General features: G+C 44.9%; 3 protein-coding genes across 4 annotated transcripts; 1 reads left to right on the top strand and 2 right to left on the bottom strand.

Moving 5' to 3' along the window:
* The first annotated feature begins 864 nt into the window (after positions 1–864).
* Positions 865–5,008, top strand: LOC136450692 (serine carboxypeptidase-like 27). Its single transcript, XM_066451258.1, has 9 exons — positions 865–2,161; positions 2,266–2,361; positions 2,466–2,558; positions 2,651–2,736; positions 2,823–3,083; positions 3,819–3,946; positions 4,031–4,126; positions 4,468–4,573; positions 4,666–5,008. Exons 1-9 carry the CDS (start codon positions 1,765–1,767, stop codon positions 4,807–4,809), a joined length of 1,407 nt encoding a protein of 468 aa, XP_066307355.1. The 5' UTR covers positions 865–1,764; the 3' UTR covers positions 4,810–5,008.
* Positions 5,009–5,527: 519 nt separating this feature from the next.
* LOC136450693 (uncharacterized protein At4g08330, chloroplastic-like) lies at positions 5,528–7,747 on the bottom strand. The gene is made up of 2 exons (XM_066451259.1): positions 6,927–7,747; positions 5,528–6,387 (listed from the first exon to the last, which is right to left on the bottom strand). Exons 1-2 carry the CDS (start codon positions 6,974–6,976, stop codon positions 5,943–5,945), a joined length of 495 nt encoding a protein of 164 aa, XP_066307356.1. The 5' UTR covers positions 6,977–7,747; the 3' UTR covers positions 5,528–5,942.
* A 461-nt stretch (positions 7,748–8,208) lies between these two features.
* LOC136453493 (uncharacterized) lies at positions 8,209–14,981 on the bottom strand. Of its 2 annotated transcripts, XR_010759032.1 has the most exons (4): positions 14,632–14,981; positions 14,185–14,530; positions 8,674–8,828; positions 8,209–8,329 (listed from the first exon to the last, which is right to left on the bottom strand). XR_010759032.1 is itself a non-coding variant. In XM_066454054.1 (3 exons), exons 1-3 carry the CDS (start codon positions 14,925–14,927, stop codon positions 8,766–8,768), a joined length of 705 nt encoding a protein of 234 aa, XP_066310151.1. In that variant the 5' UTR covers positions 14,928–14,981; the 3' UTR covers positions 8,479–8,765. The 2 variants fall into 2 exon arrangements, 1 of the variants encoding a protein (XP_066310151.1); XM_066454054.1 differs by lacking the exon at positions 8,209–8,329 and having other exon boundaries at positions 8,479–8,828.
* Between the last annotated feature and the right edge of the window lie 4,908 nt (positions 14,982–19,889).

Below are 19,889 nucleotides of genomic sequence, written 5' to 3'. Positions count from 1 at the left end.
AACAGGTGCAACTGTTGTGGTCCGGTCATTGCTGTTCTTTTGGGGGATGCAATGATTCGGTGGTCCGGTCATTGCTGTTCTTTTGAGGGGAAGAGCTTCGCCCGCCGAAGCGACTCTATTCCTGCGCCTGCGCTGTCGAGCACCACTCCGCCTGAAACGAACCTGGCCAAACAGCTCACACGATCCCTCACTCACATGCCCTGTAGCAGTCCGCGTGTTTTGTTTGGTTTGGTTTGCTTGGTTCCACGTTCATTCACGCATGCGCGCACGCGACTGGCGACGGACGCCGCTGCTGACGCGGAGCAGATGAGAAAGAGCATCCAAGCCCCGCGATTTTTTTTTTTGAGAATTGCTTTTGTCCATTAAAAAAAATTGTAATACCTTGTGTATTTCTAGAAAAGTTCAGCGATTTTCAGCGCCACCGCTCCAACTTTTTTGTGTCTTCCATGTCATTGTCGTCGGTTTGGACTCTAACGTCATCAAACTACAGGTGTGAAAAGACGAAAATACCCTTAAGTCCAAATATGTCATTAATTTTTTTTAGCATCTTAACGACTTCAAATAAAAAAATCAAAACTAGAAAGTTGTAGATCTCATCGAGATCGATAATTTTCGTATAAAAATTATCTTCATTTAATTTCGCAAAAATTATGATTTGATATGATTAATATATCTTAGAAAAATCATATTTTTTTGCGGAATTAAATGAAGATAATTTTTATATAAAAATTATAGATCTCGACGAGATATACTTTCTAGTTTTGAGTTTTCCATTTGAAGTTGTTAAGATAATCAAAAAAAATTAATGATAAATTTAGACTTAAGAGTATTTTCGTCTTTTCACACCTGTACTTTAATGGCGTTAGAGCCCAAACTGATGATAGTAGCATGGAGGGCATAAAAAAGTTTGAGCAATGACGCGAAAGACCGCTGAACTTTTCAAATGACACACAGGACATTACGATCTCTTTTTAACGGAACATGAAAAATTCCGCCAATTTTTTTTCCCGCCTCCCGCGCGGTTTCCCTCCAACCCTCCACCCCATGTGCCTGATTCCAGCCGCTTCCGACGCCCCGCCCTTCCCCACGGCACAGCTCGGCTGAGTCGGCTCGGCTCTGCTCTGCTCTCACGCGCACCACCGGCACCACCACCGCGCCACTAGGCTCCCCCCGACACCCCATTTGCCGTGCTGTACTGTAGCACGCAGGTGTAGACGCCACCCGCCTAATCCTGCGAGTTTTCTCGGAGAGGCGCGTTCGGGCAGGGCTGGTACGGCGCGCGATCTGATCCGGCCCTTTTCCCCCGGCGCCTGAGCTGTACCCGTGCCAATCAATCATCGTAGCGGGTGAGGAAATCTCGGCACATTCGGCTTGTACTTGCCCGCACCTACCGCCTTTGCTGGCCGCGCCGCGCGCTGCTGGTCAGAGCCTGAGGCACCGGACGAGGTCAGCTGCCTCCGCGGTTCCGTCCTCCCTTTGACACTTCAAGGAGACATCGCTCGAGCTCCTGAGCTGTCCTTGGTCAATGGGAGTGGCTGAAGGTGGCGTGCGGACCTAAAATCCCCACTGAAATCAAGGCAACCTGTCAGTGGTCAGCAACATCAGTAGCAGCTGGAGTGCTGTTGCGTATACTCCGCGAGTGCAAGGACTGTGCGGGGTGCAAGCACAGTTCTGCTTCCACTGCTTGAAATCTACTTCCACTCCAGTGTCCAGTGTCTTAAAAGATCTCCAGGGGAGAGCTGCATTGGCAGCTTGCCTCTGCCCATGCCCAGGCATTGGAGCTTGTCGTCCCCAATGGCAATGGGTCACCAATTCGCGGCTTTGGTGGTGGTGCTGCCGCTAGTGTTAGCGGGGGTGGCGGCCATGGCCACTGCTGACCAGGAGAGCGACCGGATCCGCGAGCTCCCGGGCCAGCCGCCGAACGTGGGGTTCTCGCAGTACTCCGGCTACGTCACCGTCAACCCGGCGCGGGGGCGCGCGCTCTTCTACTGGCTCGTGGAGGCGGTGCCGGCGGCCGGGCCCATCGCGCCACTCGTCCTCTGGCTCAACGGTGGGCCTGGGTGCTCGTCGGTCGGCTACGGCGCGTCCGAGGAGGTCGGCCCGTTCCGCATCAGGCCGGACGGCCAGACTCTCTACCTCAACCCCAGTTCTTGGAACAAGGGTGCGTGCTCTTGAGCTCAGTTGGACATGAAAATCGATTCTGCAATGCTGGTGCCGGATGTGGCTGATTTGTTTCCGGTTTGCTTTGCTTCACGGTGACTGCAGCGGCCAATTTGCTCTTCCTGGAATCGCCGGCCGGCGTGGGGTTCTCGTACTCGAACTCGTCGCTGGATCTGTACACCGCAGGAGATGCAAAGACAGGTAAAACTGATTCATGGCCATTCCTGTGCGAGCTGCCCAGTTACCTTGGTTGATCAATAATTCAGGTACCAACCCCTTGTACTTGCCTTTGTCTTGTCTTGTAGCACTGGATGCCTATGCTTTTCTCGTGAATTGGTTGGAGAGATTCCCACAGTACAAGCACAGGGAGTTCTATATTGCTGGAGAAAGTTATGCGGGTAAAGTTTGTGTGTCACAAGTTGTGAATTCTGTTTGGGCTGGCTCATTTTGGTGTGAAAGAGTTGAATTGTTTGGCCTCTGATGCTTGCAGGGCACTACGTTCCACAATTAGCCCAGCTCATATATGAAAAGAACAAAAGCATTCAGAATCCGACAATTAATTTCAAAGGATTCATGGTAAATCTCAGGCTCGATTTTTATCTGTACTGGTTCCACTTTATTTATGCTTGTTTCTGAAGTTTTGTAATTCCTGAAAAATTAAGGTAGGCAATGCAGTCACTGATGACTACCATGACTACCTTGGCACCTTTGAGTATTGGTGGACTCATGGTCTGATCTCTGACAAGACTTATCACAACCTGAAGGCGACATGCTTGCTTGAATCCTCACAACACCCTTCACCTGACTGTGTCAAGAACCTGAATCTAGCCAGTGCTGAAGAAGGCAATATTGATCCTTATAGTCTGAATACAAAGCCATGCAATGACACCGCCTCTCTCAAGTTTGGCTTGGGTGGACGCTACGTAAGTGCTTTTCTTTTTTCCTTTCTTGAATTTCCACTGAGTAATCTTGTTGCGATATTATTTCACATATCTACTTTTCCAGACTTCCATTTCTTAATCGCTGAAATAGTGATTCCTTTTACTTTTGAGACCATTCACACTCAGCAGAGAGCAATGCAATGTCAATCGCCAGATGCTACTGAAACTATCAGATGGTCAAGCATGATGCAATTACTTTAACATGATGTAGTAGCTCCATTTAGATACACGGAGCATAAACAGAATCAATTCTCTGTCAACCCAATTGGTTCACTGTTAGTTTTGTGCTGTAATGGTTCAGAAAAGAGCAAGAAAGGTCCATCACAAAAAACAATTATTATTTATGGCAACAGCCAATGGTACATGAGGTAACTGGATGGAGTACACAGATTCACTAACAAGGAATATACAGTTTTGTGATTGCTGCAGGCAAATTTGCCTTTATGCACACAGTGCATTTATCCAACTGTGACATCTAACACTTGATTGTTGATTGTGCATTTACACTTGTGTTGGACAATTTACATTGGATGTACTTCTATTGAATAAACGGATACAGTTCTGCAAATCTCTACTGTGAATGAAGTTATGTTTGTTCTTTTTCCTAATTATTGTTCATTAACATTGCTTTCTAAACTTGATTCACTGTATATTTGTATCAAAGGATATATTTGGGCCATTTCCTTTCTATGTCTAATTACAAGTTCCCATCCACAGCCTTGGTTGTCCAGAGCCTATGATCCTTGCACTGAAAGATATGCAAGTATTTACTACAACAGGCCAGAAGTGCAGATGGCAATGCATGCAAATACAACTGGAATTCATTACCCTTGGCAAACATGCAGGTTATAATGATTGTACTTGACAGTATACATATATTTGACGTTCCTTTTTTAGACATGTGAACTCATGTACACTATCTGTCACAGCGATATCGTTGGATCCTACTGGGCAGATTCCCCAAGATCTATGCTTCCAATCTACCAAGAACTGATAGCAGCTGGTATCAAGATCTGGGTTTTCAGGTGAGGACCAGTAGCTTTAGCCTCTCTTGTGTTATTTTTCATGATAGCAATTTACCGGGTGTGCTCAAATCTGATACATATTTTGGTCAGTTCAAGGTGAGTGATATCATTAGTTATTATCTATAGGTGATTTCATGTTCTGTAATTGTAATATCATTTTACCATTTAATATTGGTATCAGACTGCTTGTGTAAATGGATGTTTTGTCCAATCATTTTAACTTATGAATGAATCTTTTCTCTCTTTGGGGAAAAAACTCTGTACCTTCTCTGAAACTAAGTTTATCATGGGTTGCATTGACTGTTGACTTAGGTGCATTTTTCCTCTTTACCTGTTCACAGTGGGGATACAGATGCTGTAGTTCCTGTAACTGCGACAAGGTACTCAATAGATGCTCTCAAGCTTCCAACAGTGGTAAATTGGTACCCTTGGTATGACCATGGGAAGGTCAGTACAAGAACAGTTCGCTCTATTAAGAAAATTCTGGAGCAGAATTAATTTTCCAACTTAATCTTAATTGCTATTTTCTGATGTCACAGGTTGGAGGTTGGAGCCAAGTTTACAAAGGACTAACCCTTGTAACCATAGCAGGTGCAGGACATGAAGTGCCGCTGCACCGGCCTCGACAAGCTTTGATTATGTTCAGACACTTCTTGCAGAATAAACCAATGCCAACACAATAGCCAGTCCAAGCAGAATTATAGTGTAAACTACCACGGTCATATTTAAATGTTTTTCAAATTCTTTTTACTTGATTTGATTGTTATTGTTATAACATATTATTCAATTATCTCGATTGAATGTATGTATGCCCAGTAGCAAATAGGGATACCTGAAATTTGTACTGCTGGAGCTAAAGAGCTCCGCTGTATATGATAATGATGATTTTTAGCATTATTGTCCTTCGCCTTCAGTCTTAGAATTCACTTAAGAAAATAGCTTCTGTTTTTCCTATTTGCATATTAGTTTTTTGTGGATCATAACCATGTCATCCAACTAAGGTACTACTGGTTTGAACCCAGCTGCCCCTGACCCCCTGACTACGTATGCTTCCAAGTCCTTGTTCTCAGTGAGCTGCTGCATATATATATAAGTGCCTTAATAAATAAGCATTGTTTGTGGGCAACAAATTAAGGGACTATTTAGCTCCTAGAGCAGCTTCTAGGGGAGATTTGCCGAACCGTTTTTTACCCCCAAAAAAAGTGATTCTATATTGATTCCATAAAATGATTCACTGAAATGAACTAGAAAACTTTTATCAACAGATTCTCTTCTCTCGGACAATCACTTTCCATAGAGAATCATGAGTAGGATTTGATGCACCAAACAAGCCCTAATTGTGTAATTTGGATGCCTAAAGTAAAATTCAAATACTAATGGGTAAATTATTTCATTGTGCCAGTAAATGCTTTTTTCTCAAGAAAGGAAGAGAGCTATAACCTAAATCATTCGCACATGCAAGTGAAACAAGACTAATCAAAATTGCAATTCCATGACATAATACAAACGCTATGGATCAATCGAAATACAGCAAACTTAATCATTTTCCTAGCGCCATCCAAAATTTCAACAACCATGTCGCTGTAAACTTACCGATGTACAGAGGAAACAAAGAGCCACTACAAACAGCAAGATGACTGAAAGCAGCATGCAGATGATCAAACCTCTGAAAAGTGTAGGCATGCCAAGATGTTCCCTTGCTGCATTTTGTCCTCCAGCACTGCATACACCACTCACATCCCCAGGCTGCAGCAAATTCAAATTCAACCGAGCTGGAAGAAGAACACGGTGCAGCAACAGCAACTCGACACCTGCATCATCGATGTGTGAAGGGAACAACAGCAGAATCATCTGACGATGGCTGCAGCGCGCTGATCTTGATCACGTAGTTCTTCTGGCTGGACACGACGCTGCTGCGGCCCGAGCCGGAGCTCGGGCGCATGTCATCCGAGGAGACGTCGCCGTCAAAGAGGCTGGAGCTGGAGTAGTCCCTGGCGTCGTCCTCCTCCTCGTAGGCGTTGCCGATGCGCCCGCCGCACTTGCGGCAGAGCAGGCGCGCCCACCTCCTGAAGAGGCCCCAGGAGCGGGCGGAGCGGAAGTAGGGCATGCAGGTGACCTCGTCGTTGAGCGTGAACCGGCTCTCGTCGACCGTGACGAAGGCGACGACACCCTTCTTGATCTGCTTGCGGTACTTGGACCCGATCCCCGCCGTGTCCCGCGCCGAGGAGCTCAGGTTCAGCGCGTAGCCGCAGTACCCGCAGCTGCCAGTAAACAGTGGGTGAGTGTGTGTGAGTGACATGTTGCCAGCCACGAAAACCACCCCGACAGTTGCAGGTGCAGAGGGCGTGAATGCTGGTACTTGAATATCTGTCGCTTTTGCACAGAATTTGGCAGTTGTACTTCTCAGTTGCCCTGATCAAAACCTTAGTCCTTAAGTAAAGAGTGACACACCGAGTCTGGGTTTTGAGTATGAATTCTTAGCTAACTTGCAGAGGCCAACATCGGGCCAAGGAAAATGATTGGGACAATTCGAATCAATGGCAAAGAATCGGATTCGACACACAGTAAAACGCCAAATACTACGGTTCTCTGTGGAGAACTACATACTAGCGAATAGCAAAGAGGATGAACAGCAGTAAAGCGCAATTGAAATATCCCGTACTTCCTATAGCGAGGATCAAAAATGGATTTGAAATGTTTTTTTTTTTTTTTTGCGAGACCCAGTTTGATCGAGGGCGGCAACAGAAGAAAGGAAGTTGAGAAGCGGCAGAGAAATAACCGAATCGCCTAGGAATCGAACCTGTAAGTGACGTCCTTCATGGAGGAGTAGCTGTCGAGAGACCTCTCCATGGCCGACGATTATGGTGCTCGCTTCGCTGGAGCATCCACTTTTCTCTCCTGCCGATCAGAGAGAAAGAGAACAGACGGTGGGCGAGTGCGAGTGGGGAGCGGGGGTCAGGAACGCGAACGGCTTAAAAAGGCGGTTGTTTGGTCGAGTTGCGCCACCGCACACGGAGGATTGGCGTCCGGCCGGGGCCGGGCCATTCTCCTGCCGCTTTGTGCTTTTTCCTTGGCCGATTGCTTTTGCGTGCGCCGCTGCTTATTATACACTCCTCCCGCTGCTAGTTTAGCATTTAGCATGGGCGCTGGCTTCTGCTCTGACCAAAGCGCGATGCTATTGCAGCGACGGCCGTGCGGGGTGTGGATATGGATGGCCAGGGTAGACGGGTAGTGGAGGCGTGGCAACGTGACAAGTGCAGCGAAAAGAACCATGGGGGCACGCATGTTTATACGTCGGGCGTGGCCGCGATGCGCTATCCTCGCCAGCGCGCAGCGCGGCGGCCGTGAGCCCGTGAGACGCCCGGAGAGACTGCGAGAGTTGGGCGGCACGTCCGCACGGCACCGCGGACGGCAGATCGTCATGGGGTCAAGGCAGGATCGTCGAAAATTGCGAAATCCCCGGCCAGCGGCCACGACGTCCAAATCGGCACAGGCGGAACAGCGCAGGACAAGCGTAGGTTAGGCGAATTCATACTTGCTGTGATTGGCGCCTTGGTGGAGACTGAGATTAGGTGCCCCGTGATGTTTGGTCAGCGTCTCTGCTTTTGCTCGGCCATGCTCTCATCGGCATCTTGTGCCTTGTCGTGTTTTTTCATCTCAAAGCTCAGAGTCGTCATGGTTGTTGAAGATTGAACTGCTTATCAGTCATGTGGCCTGTTCACTGGTTGGTGCTGGTGTTGGTTTGGACTGGCTGGTGCTGGTTTTTTGTGAGAGAAAAACACTGTTGGTTGGCTGGGTTTGGCTGGCTGAAACCAACAAGCGAACAGGCTGATGGTATAACGTTTCTCTCTCACAACAAATCAGCATCAACCGGCTTATTAACCGTAAAAACCATTAGCCGAACAGGACGTGAGTATGTGAACCCATCCTCGATATCAGGAATGACCAAGATAGCGTGTACCAATTCTCTTTGGTGGCTACATCATTGGCAGATCAGTAGTAATCAGTTTCAATGTCTCAGTTTCAAACACCTACAAAGTAGGGACGTAGTTTTCCCTTCATTTTGGTTCTAACAAAACATGAGTCACTCGAATGTCTCGGTTCCAAACATCTTGAAAGTAGAGGCAGAGTTTTTCCCCTTCATTTTGGTTCTAACAAAACATGATACGCAAGTTTGAACAAGGACGTCGGATGTGCATTTCTCCGTAAAAAACTGGACCTGCGAGGGTATGACCATCCACAGGTATTGCATTAAGAAGAAGACCTTCGCACGCAGGCCTAGAAAACCCCCGAACCCCTGCCCCACCCTGACCGATGCCGCCCCACCCTTACACAGCGGCACCGATGCCGCCCCACCCTTACACAGCGGCACCGTCGCCCTGTGAGACCGAGCCGGTCTTTAGACCTATGCTTTGGCGCGGAACAGACGAGGAGATTTTTTTAACCACAGTCTGAAATTCGCTCCCACGGGGAGTCAAACCCAGGACATGAGAAGTGCCACCAGGACACTCTAACCAGTTGGAGCAGAGGCCCTTTGGCATATTTCTACATAACACTTTACATGTTGGTGGTTCACTACAAACTTGTAGAAGATCAACCAGCAGTCTTGTCAATGATGTTCGGATGGCAAAATGTTTTTTTAGTCCACCACAAATGTTATCCCATCATGTTCCTTGAAATAGTGTGTAGTATGATCGACAACCTGCAAAGCCAGAAATGCAGCTGTGTGAAGCAAATGCCACGTTCTGTGCTCATCGGAGAATTCCTCATTGTTTCAATAAACATTCAGTTGCACACAATGAATTTATCCATAAACAATGGACCAGTAAAGCCACGGAATTTCATTTCATATCATAAGGATTTCACAGCCTTGGGAGACACTGGTAAGTCGTTTGGTAATGATGCTATTTTAATCTAAAACATCCTAATTATCTCATAAATAGCCAGAAGTAGCACTTTTCAATAGTTGTGTTCCCACTTCAGCAAACAATAATCCAAATCAGGTTATAGATCGTCAGTCATTTGCTGTCAGAATAGTTGGGACTCCATCAGGTTTTCAACTCCAGAAAAAAAAAAAATCGGACTGCCAGGCCAGTTTCCATAGACAATAATTGAATTTGATAACATGGTTATTGTTACCACATTATATTACAGTATGAACCAAGTCAAGGCTTCATTAATCATGATATGGATACTTTGCAAGCTGATATGTGAAAAATAAACAGAACCAAGTATATTTACAAGCAAGTTAACAGGGGCTATTTTTGGTTAAATTGTTTTATTGTTTTATTAACCAATCTGTCGAATCAATTGTTACTTGCACAGGTATTAACATATGAGATTTGCATATGTTATTTAAAGCAGATAAGTGAAGTCTAACAAAACAGGTAGGACATTAAGTGAGCATAGAACAGAAATGCAAATTCATCATAATGCTTGCTGAACTGCCCAAAAAGGTTGAAAGAAAGGTAATCGCGTGAAGAATATACGAGAACATCAAATATGAAATCTCTAAAACAAAGACATACATCTCCATTTATCTACAGTATCATATGAGCTACTTCTGGAAGAAACTATGCTTGGATATTGAATCAGCACGCTCTCATGCTCGGTTTACAACAACAACAAAGCCTTTAAGTCCCAAGTAAGTTGGGGTAGGCTAGAGTTGAAACCCAGCAGAAGCAATCAAGGTTCAGGCACGTGAATATCTATCTTCCAAGCACTCCTATCTAAGGCTAAGTCATTGGGTATATTTCATCATTTCAAGTCTTCTTTTATTGCCTCCACCCAAGTCAACTTCGGTCTTCCTCTGCCTCTCTTCACGTTACTATCCTAGCTTAGGATTCCACTACGCACCGGTGTCTCTGGAGGTCTCCGTTGTACATGTCCAAACCATCTCAACCGGTGTTGGACAAGCTTTTCTTAAATTGGTGCTACCCCTAATCTATCATTTATCATCGTTCCGAACTCGATCCCTTCTTGTATGACCGCAACTCCAACGCAGCATACGCATTTCTGCGACACTTATCTGTCACGTCATCTTTTCGTAGGTCAACATTCTGCATCATACAACATAACAGGTCTAATCGCCGTCCTATAAAACTTGCCTTTTAGCTTCTGTGTACCCTTTTGTCACATAGGACACAAGACACTTGGTGCCACTTCATCCACCCTGCTTTGATTCTATGGCTAACATCTTCATCAATATCCCCATCTCTCTGTAGCACTGATCCTAAATATCGAAAGGTATCCTTTCTAGGCATTACTTGACCTTCCAAACTAATATCTTCCTCCTCCCGAGTAGTAGTGCCGAAGTCACATCTCATATACTCAGTTTTAGTTCTACCGAGTCTAAAATCTTTAGACTCCAAAGTCTCCCGCCATAACTCTAGTTTCTGATTCACTCATGTCCGACTTTCATCAACTAGCACTATATCGTCCGTGAAAAGCATACACTAAGGGATGTCCCCCCTGTATGTCCCTTGTGACCTCATCCATCACTAAGGCAAACAAATAAGGGCTCAAAGCTGACCCTTGATGTAGTCCTATCCTAATCGGGAAGCCATCCGTGTCTCCGTCACTTGTTCGAACTCTAGTCACAACATTGTTGTACATGTCCTTAATGAGCCCGACGTACTTCGTTGGGACTTTATGTTTGTCCAAAGCCCACCACATAATATTCCTTGATATTCTATCATAAGTCTTCTCCAAGTCAATAAAAACCATGTGTAGGTCCTTCTTCTTCTCCCTATATCGCTCCATCACTTGTCTTATTAAGAAAATGGCTTCCATGGTTGACTTTCCGGGCATTAAACCAAATTGGTTCATAGAGACCCGCGTTATTGCTCTCAAGCGATGCTCGATAACTCTCTCCCATAGCTTCATAGTATGGCTCATCAACTTAATTCCCCGGTAATTAGTACAACTTTGAATATCCCCTTTATTCTTGTAGATCGGTACCAATATATTTCTCCTCCACTCACCAGGCATCTTGTTCGATCGAAAAATATGGTTAAACGGCTTGGTTAGCCATACTATAGCTATGTCCCCGATGCATCTCCGCACCTCGATTGGGATACCATCCGGTCCCATCGCTTTACCTCCTTTCATCCTTTTCAACGCCTCTCTGACCTCAGATTCTTGGATTCTACGCACAAAGCGCCTATTGGTGTCACCAAAAGAGTCATCCAACTGAAAGTTTATGTCCGTATTCTCACCATTGAACAATTTGTCAAAATACTCTTGCCAGCGATGTTGGATCTCATCCTCCTTCACCAAGAGATGCTCCCTTTCATCCCTAATGCACTTAACTTGGTTGAAGTCCCTTGTCTTTCTCTCACGAACCCTAGCCATCCTATAAATGTCCTTCTCTCCTTCCTTCGTACTCAAATATTGGTAAAGATCCTCGTACGCTCTACCCTTTGCCACACTTACAGCTCGCTTTGCAGTCTTCTTTACCACCTTATACTTCTCTATGTTGTCCACTCCTATCATGGTACAGGCGTCTATAGCATTCTTTCTTCTCCTTAATAGCCCTTTGGACTTCCTCATTCCATCACCAAGTATATTTAGCCTCGCCTCCACTTCCTTTGGTTACTCCACACACCTCTGAGGCCACATTCCGAATGTTGGTTGCCATCTTCTCCCACATGTTGTTTATGCCATCTTCTTCTTTCCAAGAGCCCTCTTTGATAACACTTTCCTTGAATACCTCTGACGTCTCCCCTTTTATTTTTCACCACTTTGTTCTTTCAATCTTAGCTTGTTTATCCCTACGGGCACGCACCTGAAAACGAAAGTCCGCCACAAAAAGCTTATGTTGAGAAACAACACTCCCCTAGTATCACCTTGCAACCTAAACATGCTCGTTTGTCCTTTCTTCTTGTGAGGACAAAGTCAATCTAGCTAGAGTGTTGTCCGCTACTGAAGGTCACTAGATGAGATTCTCTCTCTAAAGAAAGTGTTGGCTATCATCAGGTCAAAAGCTACCGCGAAGTCTAGAACTTCCTCCCCCTCCCGATTCCTACTACCATACCCAAAACCTCCATGAACTGCCTTGAAACCTGCACTTGTAGTACCTACATGTCCATTAAGATCTCCTCATATAAAAAACTTCTCACTACTAGGTACAACTCTAATCAGGTCATCTAAGTCTTCCCAGAACTGTCTCTTAACACTCTCGTCGATGTCTACTTGGGGGGCATACGCACTAATTACGTTCAAGACCATATCACCAATGACAAGCTTGACTAAGATAATCCTATCTCCTTACCTTCTCACTTTCACCACACTATTCTTGAGGCTCTTATCAATCAAAACTCCTACTCCATTTCTATTCGCAACTGTCCCTGTGTACCAAAGCTTGATACCTGTATTGTCCACCTCCTTCGCCTTCTGACCCTTCCATTTAGTCTCTTGAACGCATAATATATTTACATGCCTCCTAGTCGCGGTATCAACTAATTCTCTTAACTTACCTGTAAGCGACCCTACATTCCAACTACCTAAACGGATCCTAGTTGGTTCGACTAGCTTTCTTACCCTTCGCACCTGTCGACTCAGATGTGAAGACCCTTGCTCATTTTTCACTACACCCGGGCGCCGATGTAGCGCGCCACTAAGGATACGACGACCCGATCCTTGCTCACTTGTCACCATGCCCAGATCGCGACACGGTGCGTCACGGGGGTGACGACCCGGTCCTTGCTCATTTAACACCATACCCGGGTTCCGATATGGCGCGTCGCTAAGAGGGTTACGTCCCAACGGTTTTCTTTCGGGTTTCATCTCCATTAGAATGGCTAGATTTAACGTTGGCTCGCCACGCCTATTACAACCCTCCTCCTTTACCCGGGCTTGGGACTTGCTATGTTGAGACAACATAGGCGGAGTTAGGCTCTCATGCTCGGTTTGTTTGAAAAAAAATGAATCAGAATGGTGCATTCCAAACAGTGGTATATTGCTATCGATGTCTAGACTCGGTGATATTTATGTGTATAGTACTGAGTACACTGCACTCCTTCCAGGGTTTTGCTTTTGCTTGCTAAAAATATATGATGCTCCAGGAGAACATGTAACTTCCAGTTTAATAACTTGCTTACTTAGCATTGAGATTACAAACTACAGAGATCTAACTAATTATGATATGATTACTTAATGCCAATAAGCGAAAAATGAACAGAACCGAGTATATTTACTAGCAAGTTAATTAACAGGGGCTATTTTTAGTTAAATTGATATATCAACCAATCTGCCAAATCCAATTTTACTTGTACAGGCTATTAACACATGAGATTTGCATAGGTTATTTAGACCAGATACGCGAGTAATGTTGATTTTGTCCCTAAGGGCATATACCCCCCCAATGTGCATACACCGTTGGATACACATGGGGATGCGTGTGCAGTAGGAGAGAGCATGTGCCTCTAACGTTGTGTGCGCATGAGAGCATATGCCCTTAGGGGCAAAATTTATGCGTCTTACGTGAAGTCTGATAAAAGAGGTAGGAAATTCAGTGAGCAACTGAGCATAATACAGAAATGCAAACTCATATGAATGCTTGTTGCACAGTCCAAAAAGGCTTTTAGAGTTTTAGTTGGTGAATCACGTGAACAATACACAAAAACACAAAATATTAGGAATTGCTAGATATCTCTAATCTCTAAATCAGGGATATCCATCTCAATTTATGTACAGTAACCATACGAGCTATTTTTGGAAGAGACTATGCATGGGCATTGATTCAGCACCGTGCCTAGGGTCGGTGAGATGTATGTGTGTAGACTGTAGGACTGTAGTACTGAATACTGACACTACTTCCAGGTTTTGATTGCTAAATATCTATAAGGCTCCAGGAAAACATATAACTTCCAGTTTTATATCACGCTCCAGGAAAACATATAACTTCCAGTTTTATAACTTGCTGACTACTTACCACTGAGGCTACAAAACCAAAGAGACTTAGCTAATAGGGAGCAATGTGTAACACTTTTTTCTGTCAGGATCATCCTGACACAACAATGAACTACTAGTGTCTAATTCAGTAATTTAGCACTCACGTTGGTGTTGCTCAATTCCAGATTATAGAAATCAACAGCATCCGCCTTGAACAAAGGGCCGGCATGCCAGGTCCCCTTGTTCAGCTTGAGAAACTTGGAGCCGGAAACCCGGAACACGCAGACCTCGGCTGGATCAGGAGGCAGGTAATAGTGCCCTGCGGGAGACTGTAAGAGCTTCCTCCCCTCCGGGCCACTCTGCTCGGACGCTCCGTCCACGATCGACGGCTTGGCCACCCCGAGGTACCAGTCGTGGCCGCCGATGGAGCCCAGGCACTGGGTCACGCTGGCGTGGTGGGTGATGGTGGAGAACTCCAGCGGCCGGTCCTGCAACCGCATGATGTAGAACCTGCGACGGAGAGAAGGGAGATGAAAAGCTCGAATCTCTGGTCAAGTCCGGACGACTCGATCTGAATTGGATTTCTCTCGTGCGGGGATATAATGGATTACCTTGGGATGCCGCGGCTGAGGTCGAGCTGGGCGTCGTGGGGGCCGAACTCGTCGCCGTCGGGGGAGGCGGTGATGACCTGCCCGAACGAAGCGAAGGACTCGGGCGTGGCCTCCACCGCCCGCAGCTTCACGACCTGCTCCTCCTGCCTGCGTTCCATCTGTGCGGGCTGCGCGGCGCTGGCGCGCACGGCGGCGACGCAGGTTTTTAGCCCTGTGACGTTGCAGGGAGAAGCGGTGCGGCGGCAGTGGCTGGCATGGAGGGGGATGCACCCGCGGCCCAGGCCCAGCGCCTGCATCTTGGGTCCTTTTTTGTGGCTAGAGTGGCCTCAGGAGGACCGAAGAGGTGAAAGCCCTGCGCCCAGGCAGAAAAGGCTCTGGCGTTCTTCCAGTTGCTGTGGCACTGCATGGCGTGCGCGTGTTCCCCTTGGACGCGCCACGCGCCACGGCGCCAGCCCTGTCCACACAGTGATTTCTCATTATGGCCTTGTTTAGATGTCACCAAAATTCCAAGTTTTTTTTTTGCTCTCTCTCCATCACATCAATTTTTAGCCGCTTGCATGGAGTATTAAATGTAGGTAAAAAAAATAACTAATTACACAGTTTAGTTGGAAATCACGAGATGAATCTTTTGAGCCTAGTTGGTCCACGATTGGACAATATTTGTCAAATAAGACGAAAATGATACTATTCATCAGGTTGAAATTTTTTCAGCATCTAAACGAGGCCTATTTTCCGGGTCGTTTGCCATTATTTTCACCTTGGACACGCCAGCCGCTTGCTTCGGGGTTTGTTGTAATTCGTATAGAAGTCCAGTGCGCCTTGTGAATAACAACAGTGATTTGTCATTATTTTCCGACCCAAGTTAAACTTTTGCTAAGAGCAAATATAATAGCAGGCTGTAAGCCGACTAAATGCTGAGGTGAAGGAGAGAGGGAAGGAGAGAGAGAAGAAGCGGACTGTAAGCTTACAGCCGGCTTGGGCACAAGAACCAAGAAAATCTATGAGAGAGACAAGTGGGCCATATATTAACTGTAACAAGCTAACTACTGTATGAGTGGGCTGAGAGAAAGCTGCAAGGAACCTTACAGCCAGCAAGTCAGCTATATTATTAGCCTTGCTCTAAGATTGAGCATATACATATGAAGGTGAACATCACCGCATCATGTCCAAACGCTTTATTACGCTTTCCATGCCCACCCCACCCCATACAACACTGACAGAAAACGGCAGGCACAAATTCGATCGGGCGAGCAGCTCAGGTGTGCATGTGTACACGGCAGCCACAAAAGTGGCTGTTCGTTAGAACCTCCAGATACAGAACATCAGCTATTTGCCTTGCAAACTCGTTTCTGGTAGGCAACAGTGCAACACCGCAACACACTGCATGTAGATACTAGATAGCAAACTGCACTTCAGTCCTCGACAACGAAAATGGAGTGATGTGTAGTCAACAATCTTTTTTTTTTTGGAAACCGGACCTTCGTATATTAACCCCACCAGGTAGGGATTTTGTAGATGCCAACTATAACATCGTGTGAATCACGGGCGGTCCCCAGACCTGACGAGCGTGGGCGGCTGCCCGAGCTCCAGCGCTTTTTTATGGTATTCTACAATCGCTGTTGCAGAAAAATTGAACGCTCGTCAAACAAATTGAGCCTGAGCTGAGCGGCTGCTATGTGACCGAACGCACGACGCTAGCTGGCACATATCACTTTCTAGTAATACTACTACCGCTGCCGCAGTCAAACCTCTAATGTATCTCATGCTTCTGCTTTATGGCTCTTGGATGTGTTATATTACGGATAACCTCATATTTTCTTAGCCTAGTACACACTATCCAAAACTAGATAGGTTTGGATTATGCAGCAAATTAATAGCTATCCTTATAGAGTGCAAATTAAACGAACTCTAGATCATTTGATGGAATTTCCTGAGACCAAATAACCAACATGCATCACCACCATCGGCCGGACGCTAGCACGATGTATAATTAGCCTGTTCGCTTGTTGGTTTCAGCCAGCCCAAACCAGCCAGCCAACAGTATTTTTCTCTCACACCAAACCAGCACCAGCCAGTCCAAATCAGCTCAGAAATCAATCAGCGAACAGGTCGAATGTCAGAAGGGGTTTAGGGTCCATACTATGATACTAGTCTTGCAGAGACCGCGTTGATCTTAATAAGCTTATATTTACTAAGATCATGCATTATTATAACTTTTTTCTTCTTAACAAAAATGTGCTTAGGTATGTACGGTCATGAAAAAAAGGCTGGCATTCATATATATGATCATATTCGTGGTCTGTGGTTGTAACAATGTTCTATACTAAGATGAAAAAGAAAACTCCCTTTGACTCTGCCTAGGCTCGGTTCAATTCCTGGGTCTGCCACTGGTGTGTGCGATCAACAATATGTAAAAAGCAAAAGAGCAGTTTAGTGAAGCAAATGCCACAGTTTTGAGCTCGAATGCATTAATAAAGACATAACACATGCCAGACTTAGCAATTTAGGACCTATGTTTTCCTTTTTTTTCAAGGGAACTTAGGACCTCTAGGACTTGTTTGGATGCGCATGTATCTACCTCACTCCACGTGTGTTGGAGCTCCAACTTCTACACAAAAGGCCTCGGGCTGGCCTGACCCGTTGGATGTGGTGTGGTTTTCGGGCAAGCCTCGCACGAAAAAAGGTCCGATAGGTCGTGCCTGGGCTTGGCACGAAGCCCGGTTCGGCCCGGCCTAGCGTGTTGTGTCGGGCCAGGCGGCCTGAATGGCCATCTATATTAACGAGACTCTGCTTCCTTGTAGCTTTGAACTTGTGTATTGAACATCTTTGGGATGAGCATAGTTTTTGTTTGTGGCCTCTACATTTGAAGATCGATTATCAGTCTTGAAGAGATCGGGGGTCAAATGACTAAGGATAACTTGGTGGGACAAGGGGTGGTCAGTAAAGGACAATGTAGGAGATCTAGCTAGAGGTCATATTTTTGTCCAAACTTAGAGATAGAGGAGGTTTTCTCCGGTTTGCGCCTATGATTGCAGCTTGAAGAGTTAGGACAAAAGCTTCAACTTTGGCTTAACAAGGACGTTTAGCAAAGTTTTATTTAGAGTGGTTTTCGAGTTGTAAATCAAGAGGGAATTCCCAAATTGAAGGCTTTTGTGGTGTCAAGTTCGAACAACTGCCGCTGGTGTGTGATCTGTGAAATTGTCCTGCTATTATGCTTCCCAGCACGTTGAATTTGGAGAACTAGAGGATAACAAAGCGTTTTCTACCTTGAGCTCTTATTCGTTAGTAGTACATTTTTTTTAGTATGAATCCAGTGGTAAAGTTTATTTGTTGCATCTGCTTTGGATTTAGAGTGACGCCAGCTTTGACTTCCCACAACTCGAGACGAAGGTTGTATTTGATTGAGTTTCTGAAAGTGCTTCTACTGCTAAAAAAAACCAACAAAACCGGTGAAACCTGAAGCTGTTTTTCAGAAGCAACTGTTTTTGTGTAGTACAACTTTGGAATCGCCTTGGACCTGCTTCCTGCTTTTCAAAATGGATAGAATAAAGAGCTGTTTCACAATTGTTCTAAGGAAGAGAAAGTAGGATAGATTTTATACTTGTTTCAACTAAATAACTTATTATTTTTATAGTACATAGTACATAGCTTATAATAACTTTTTCGCCATTCACAACAGCTTATCTACGGTTCACAACTAAACCAAATAGACCCGAAGCCTTACCAAACAGCTTTAGGAATGAATGTAGAGAATGAAGACGTTCTTTGTCTGTGAAGGTGAAGCCAACCGAAGGTGACTTCTCTGGTTTGTGTCGGTATTTTGGCTTCTTTCCACGAAAAAAGCTAGAGAGTTAAAAACCTAGGTAACAAATAGCTGGCTATAACTACCGCTAGACAGTGTAACACTATTTGTACTCGTGTTGAGTACAACTCTATTAACCCGCTATATATAGCTTGATTTTAGCCATAGAAAAATACTGCCGTTAAATGCCTATAGCCCGCTATTTGTTAAAAACTGACTAGCAGTGTATTTTTTTTAACGCGGACCACTGGGTACTCGTATAATCCAAGGGGAGAGTTCTGCTGTTTAATCCAAAGGTCAGAGTTCTTCGTTTATTCCTGTCCCGTCACGAGATAAGTGGATGCTAGTGGTAGAGCCAAATCAGCCAATGGCCAAGCTGAGGCCTGAGGCCAATCCCGAAGAGTTTTTTTTCTATACCAATCCTGAGGAGCTTTTGGACTGATCCAGGGCGTGACATCCTCCAACTGCTTCCCGTCAGAGAACGTATACAAGCGGGGCACGTCTAGTGGATGACATGCATTTTTTTAAAAGGCTAAATGAGAATTTATGAAAGTTGTCTTCTGCAACTACAAATCTACTATCACTATCAGAGCAAAGAATCTTTGCCTCAAATTAAGCAATTCAGATTCTTCCTGTTTCTACCTTATCCAATACTCAGCGTATGACCCGTTCGCTTCGCTGAAAAAACAAACCAAAACACTGTTTTGGTTGATTTGCTGTGAGAGAAAAACACTGTTCCGAATAAAAAAACAAGTTGAAAAGTACGGATTATAAGACAAACGATCAGGGCCCATGGCGAGCTGCAGTACACGATTGCTATTTTTCTATGGTAGCAAGGGTCGTGTTCAGTAGTTCTGGGTTCATTAAATTACAGCGATAACTGAATCATTGACAAAAAAAAAAAGAATATGACAAATTATAACTAATTGGTTGATGGACCATAATCAGTTCAGAAATTATTTTTTATATTATTATTAAAAAATCTCACCGTAACTCCTTCACGAACACGTCTCTGCAAGGCATGATTGATGACAATACTCCATCCGTCCAGTTAAAAATTCAATTCTAAGTACAATGTCACGTTTTAGAATCTTAAGTTTAACTAATCATAGATAAAAAATATTAATATTTATGATATTAAATAAATATCATTAGATTAATTATGAAATGTATTTTCATAATAAATTAATTTAGAGTCATAAATACGAATAGTATTTACTAAAAATTTAGTCATACATGGACTACTTTTACCAACACGCAACCTATAGTTGCATTCTTCGTTAAACAGAGGGAGGATCACATAACGAATATCATGGACCATATAGTGTAGTAATTTGATCGAGACTTGTCACGATGTTTACTCCTCGCAGAGGGGCATTTCTGTATTGTTTTCCTTCTACGAGAACACGTGGTGTGTTGGATATTACTTGAACGGTTGAACCCAGCTAGATGAGGT

Source organism: Miscanthus floridulus, chromosome 5, assembly GCF_019320115.1.
Source record: "Miscanthus floridulus cultivar M001 chromosome 5, ASM1932011v1, whole genome shotgun sequence".
Taxonomy (NCBI): Eukaryota; Viridiplantae; Streptophyta; class Magnoliopsida; order Poales; family Poaceae; genus Miscanthus; species Miscanthus floridulus.
Note: the sequence above shows the minus strand (reverse complement) of the source record. Positions and strands in the feature narration are given on the sequence as shown.

Coding starts and splice junctions, on each gene's coding strand:
- LOC136453493 (XM_066454054.1), bottom strand. CDS start 14,927: ATGCAGGCGCTGGGCCTGGGCCGCGGGTGCATCCCCCTCCATGCCAGC. Junction 14,531..14,631: donor CTCAGCCGCGGCATCCCAAG/GTAATCCATTAT, acceptor TCTCCGTCGCAG/GTTCTACATCATGCGGTTGC. Junction 8,829..14,184: donor TGGAATTGAGCAACACCAAC/GTGAGTGCTAAA, acceptor CTGGCTTTGCAG/GTTGTCGATCATACTACACA.
- LOC136450692 (XM_066451258.1), top strand. CDS start 1,765: ATGCCCAGGCATTGGAGCTTGTCGTCCCCAATGGCAATGGGTCACCAA. Junction 2,362..2,465: donor CGCAGGAGATGCAAAGACAG/GTAAAACTGATT, acceptor CTTGTCTTGTAG/CACTGGATGCCTATGCTTTT. Junction 2,559..2,650: donor TGCTGGAGAAAGTTATGCGG/GTAAAGTTTGTG, acceptor TGATGCTTGCAG/GGCACTACGTTCCACAATTA.
- LOC136450693 (XM_066451259.1), bottom strand. CDS start 6,976: ATGGAGAGGTCTCTCGACAGCTACTCCTCCATGAAGGACGTCACTTAC. Junction 6,388..6,926: donor ATGAAGGACGTCACTTACAG/GTTCGATTCCTA, acceptor GTTTACTGGCAG/CTGCGGGTACTGCGGCTACG.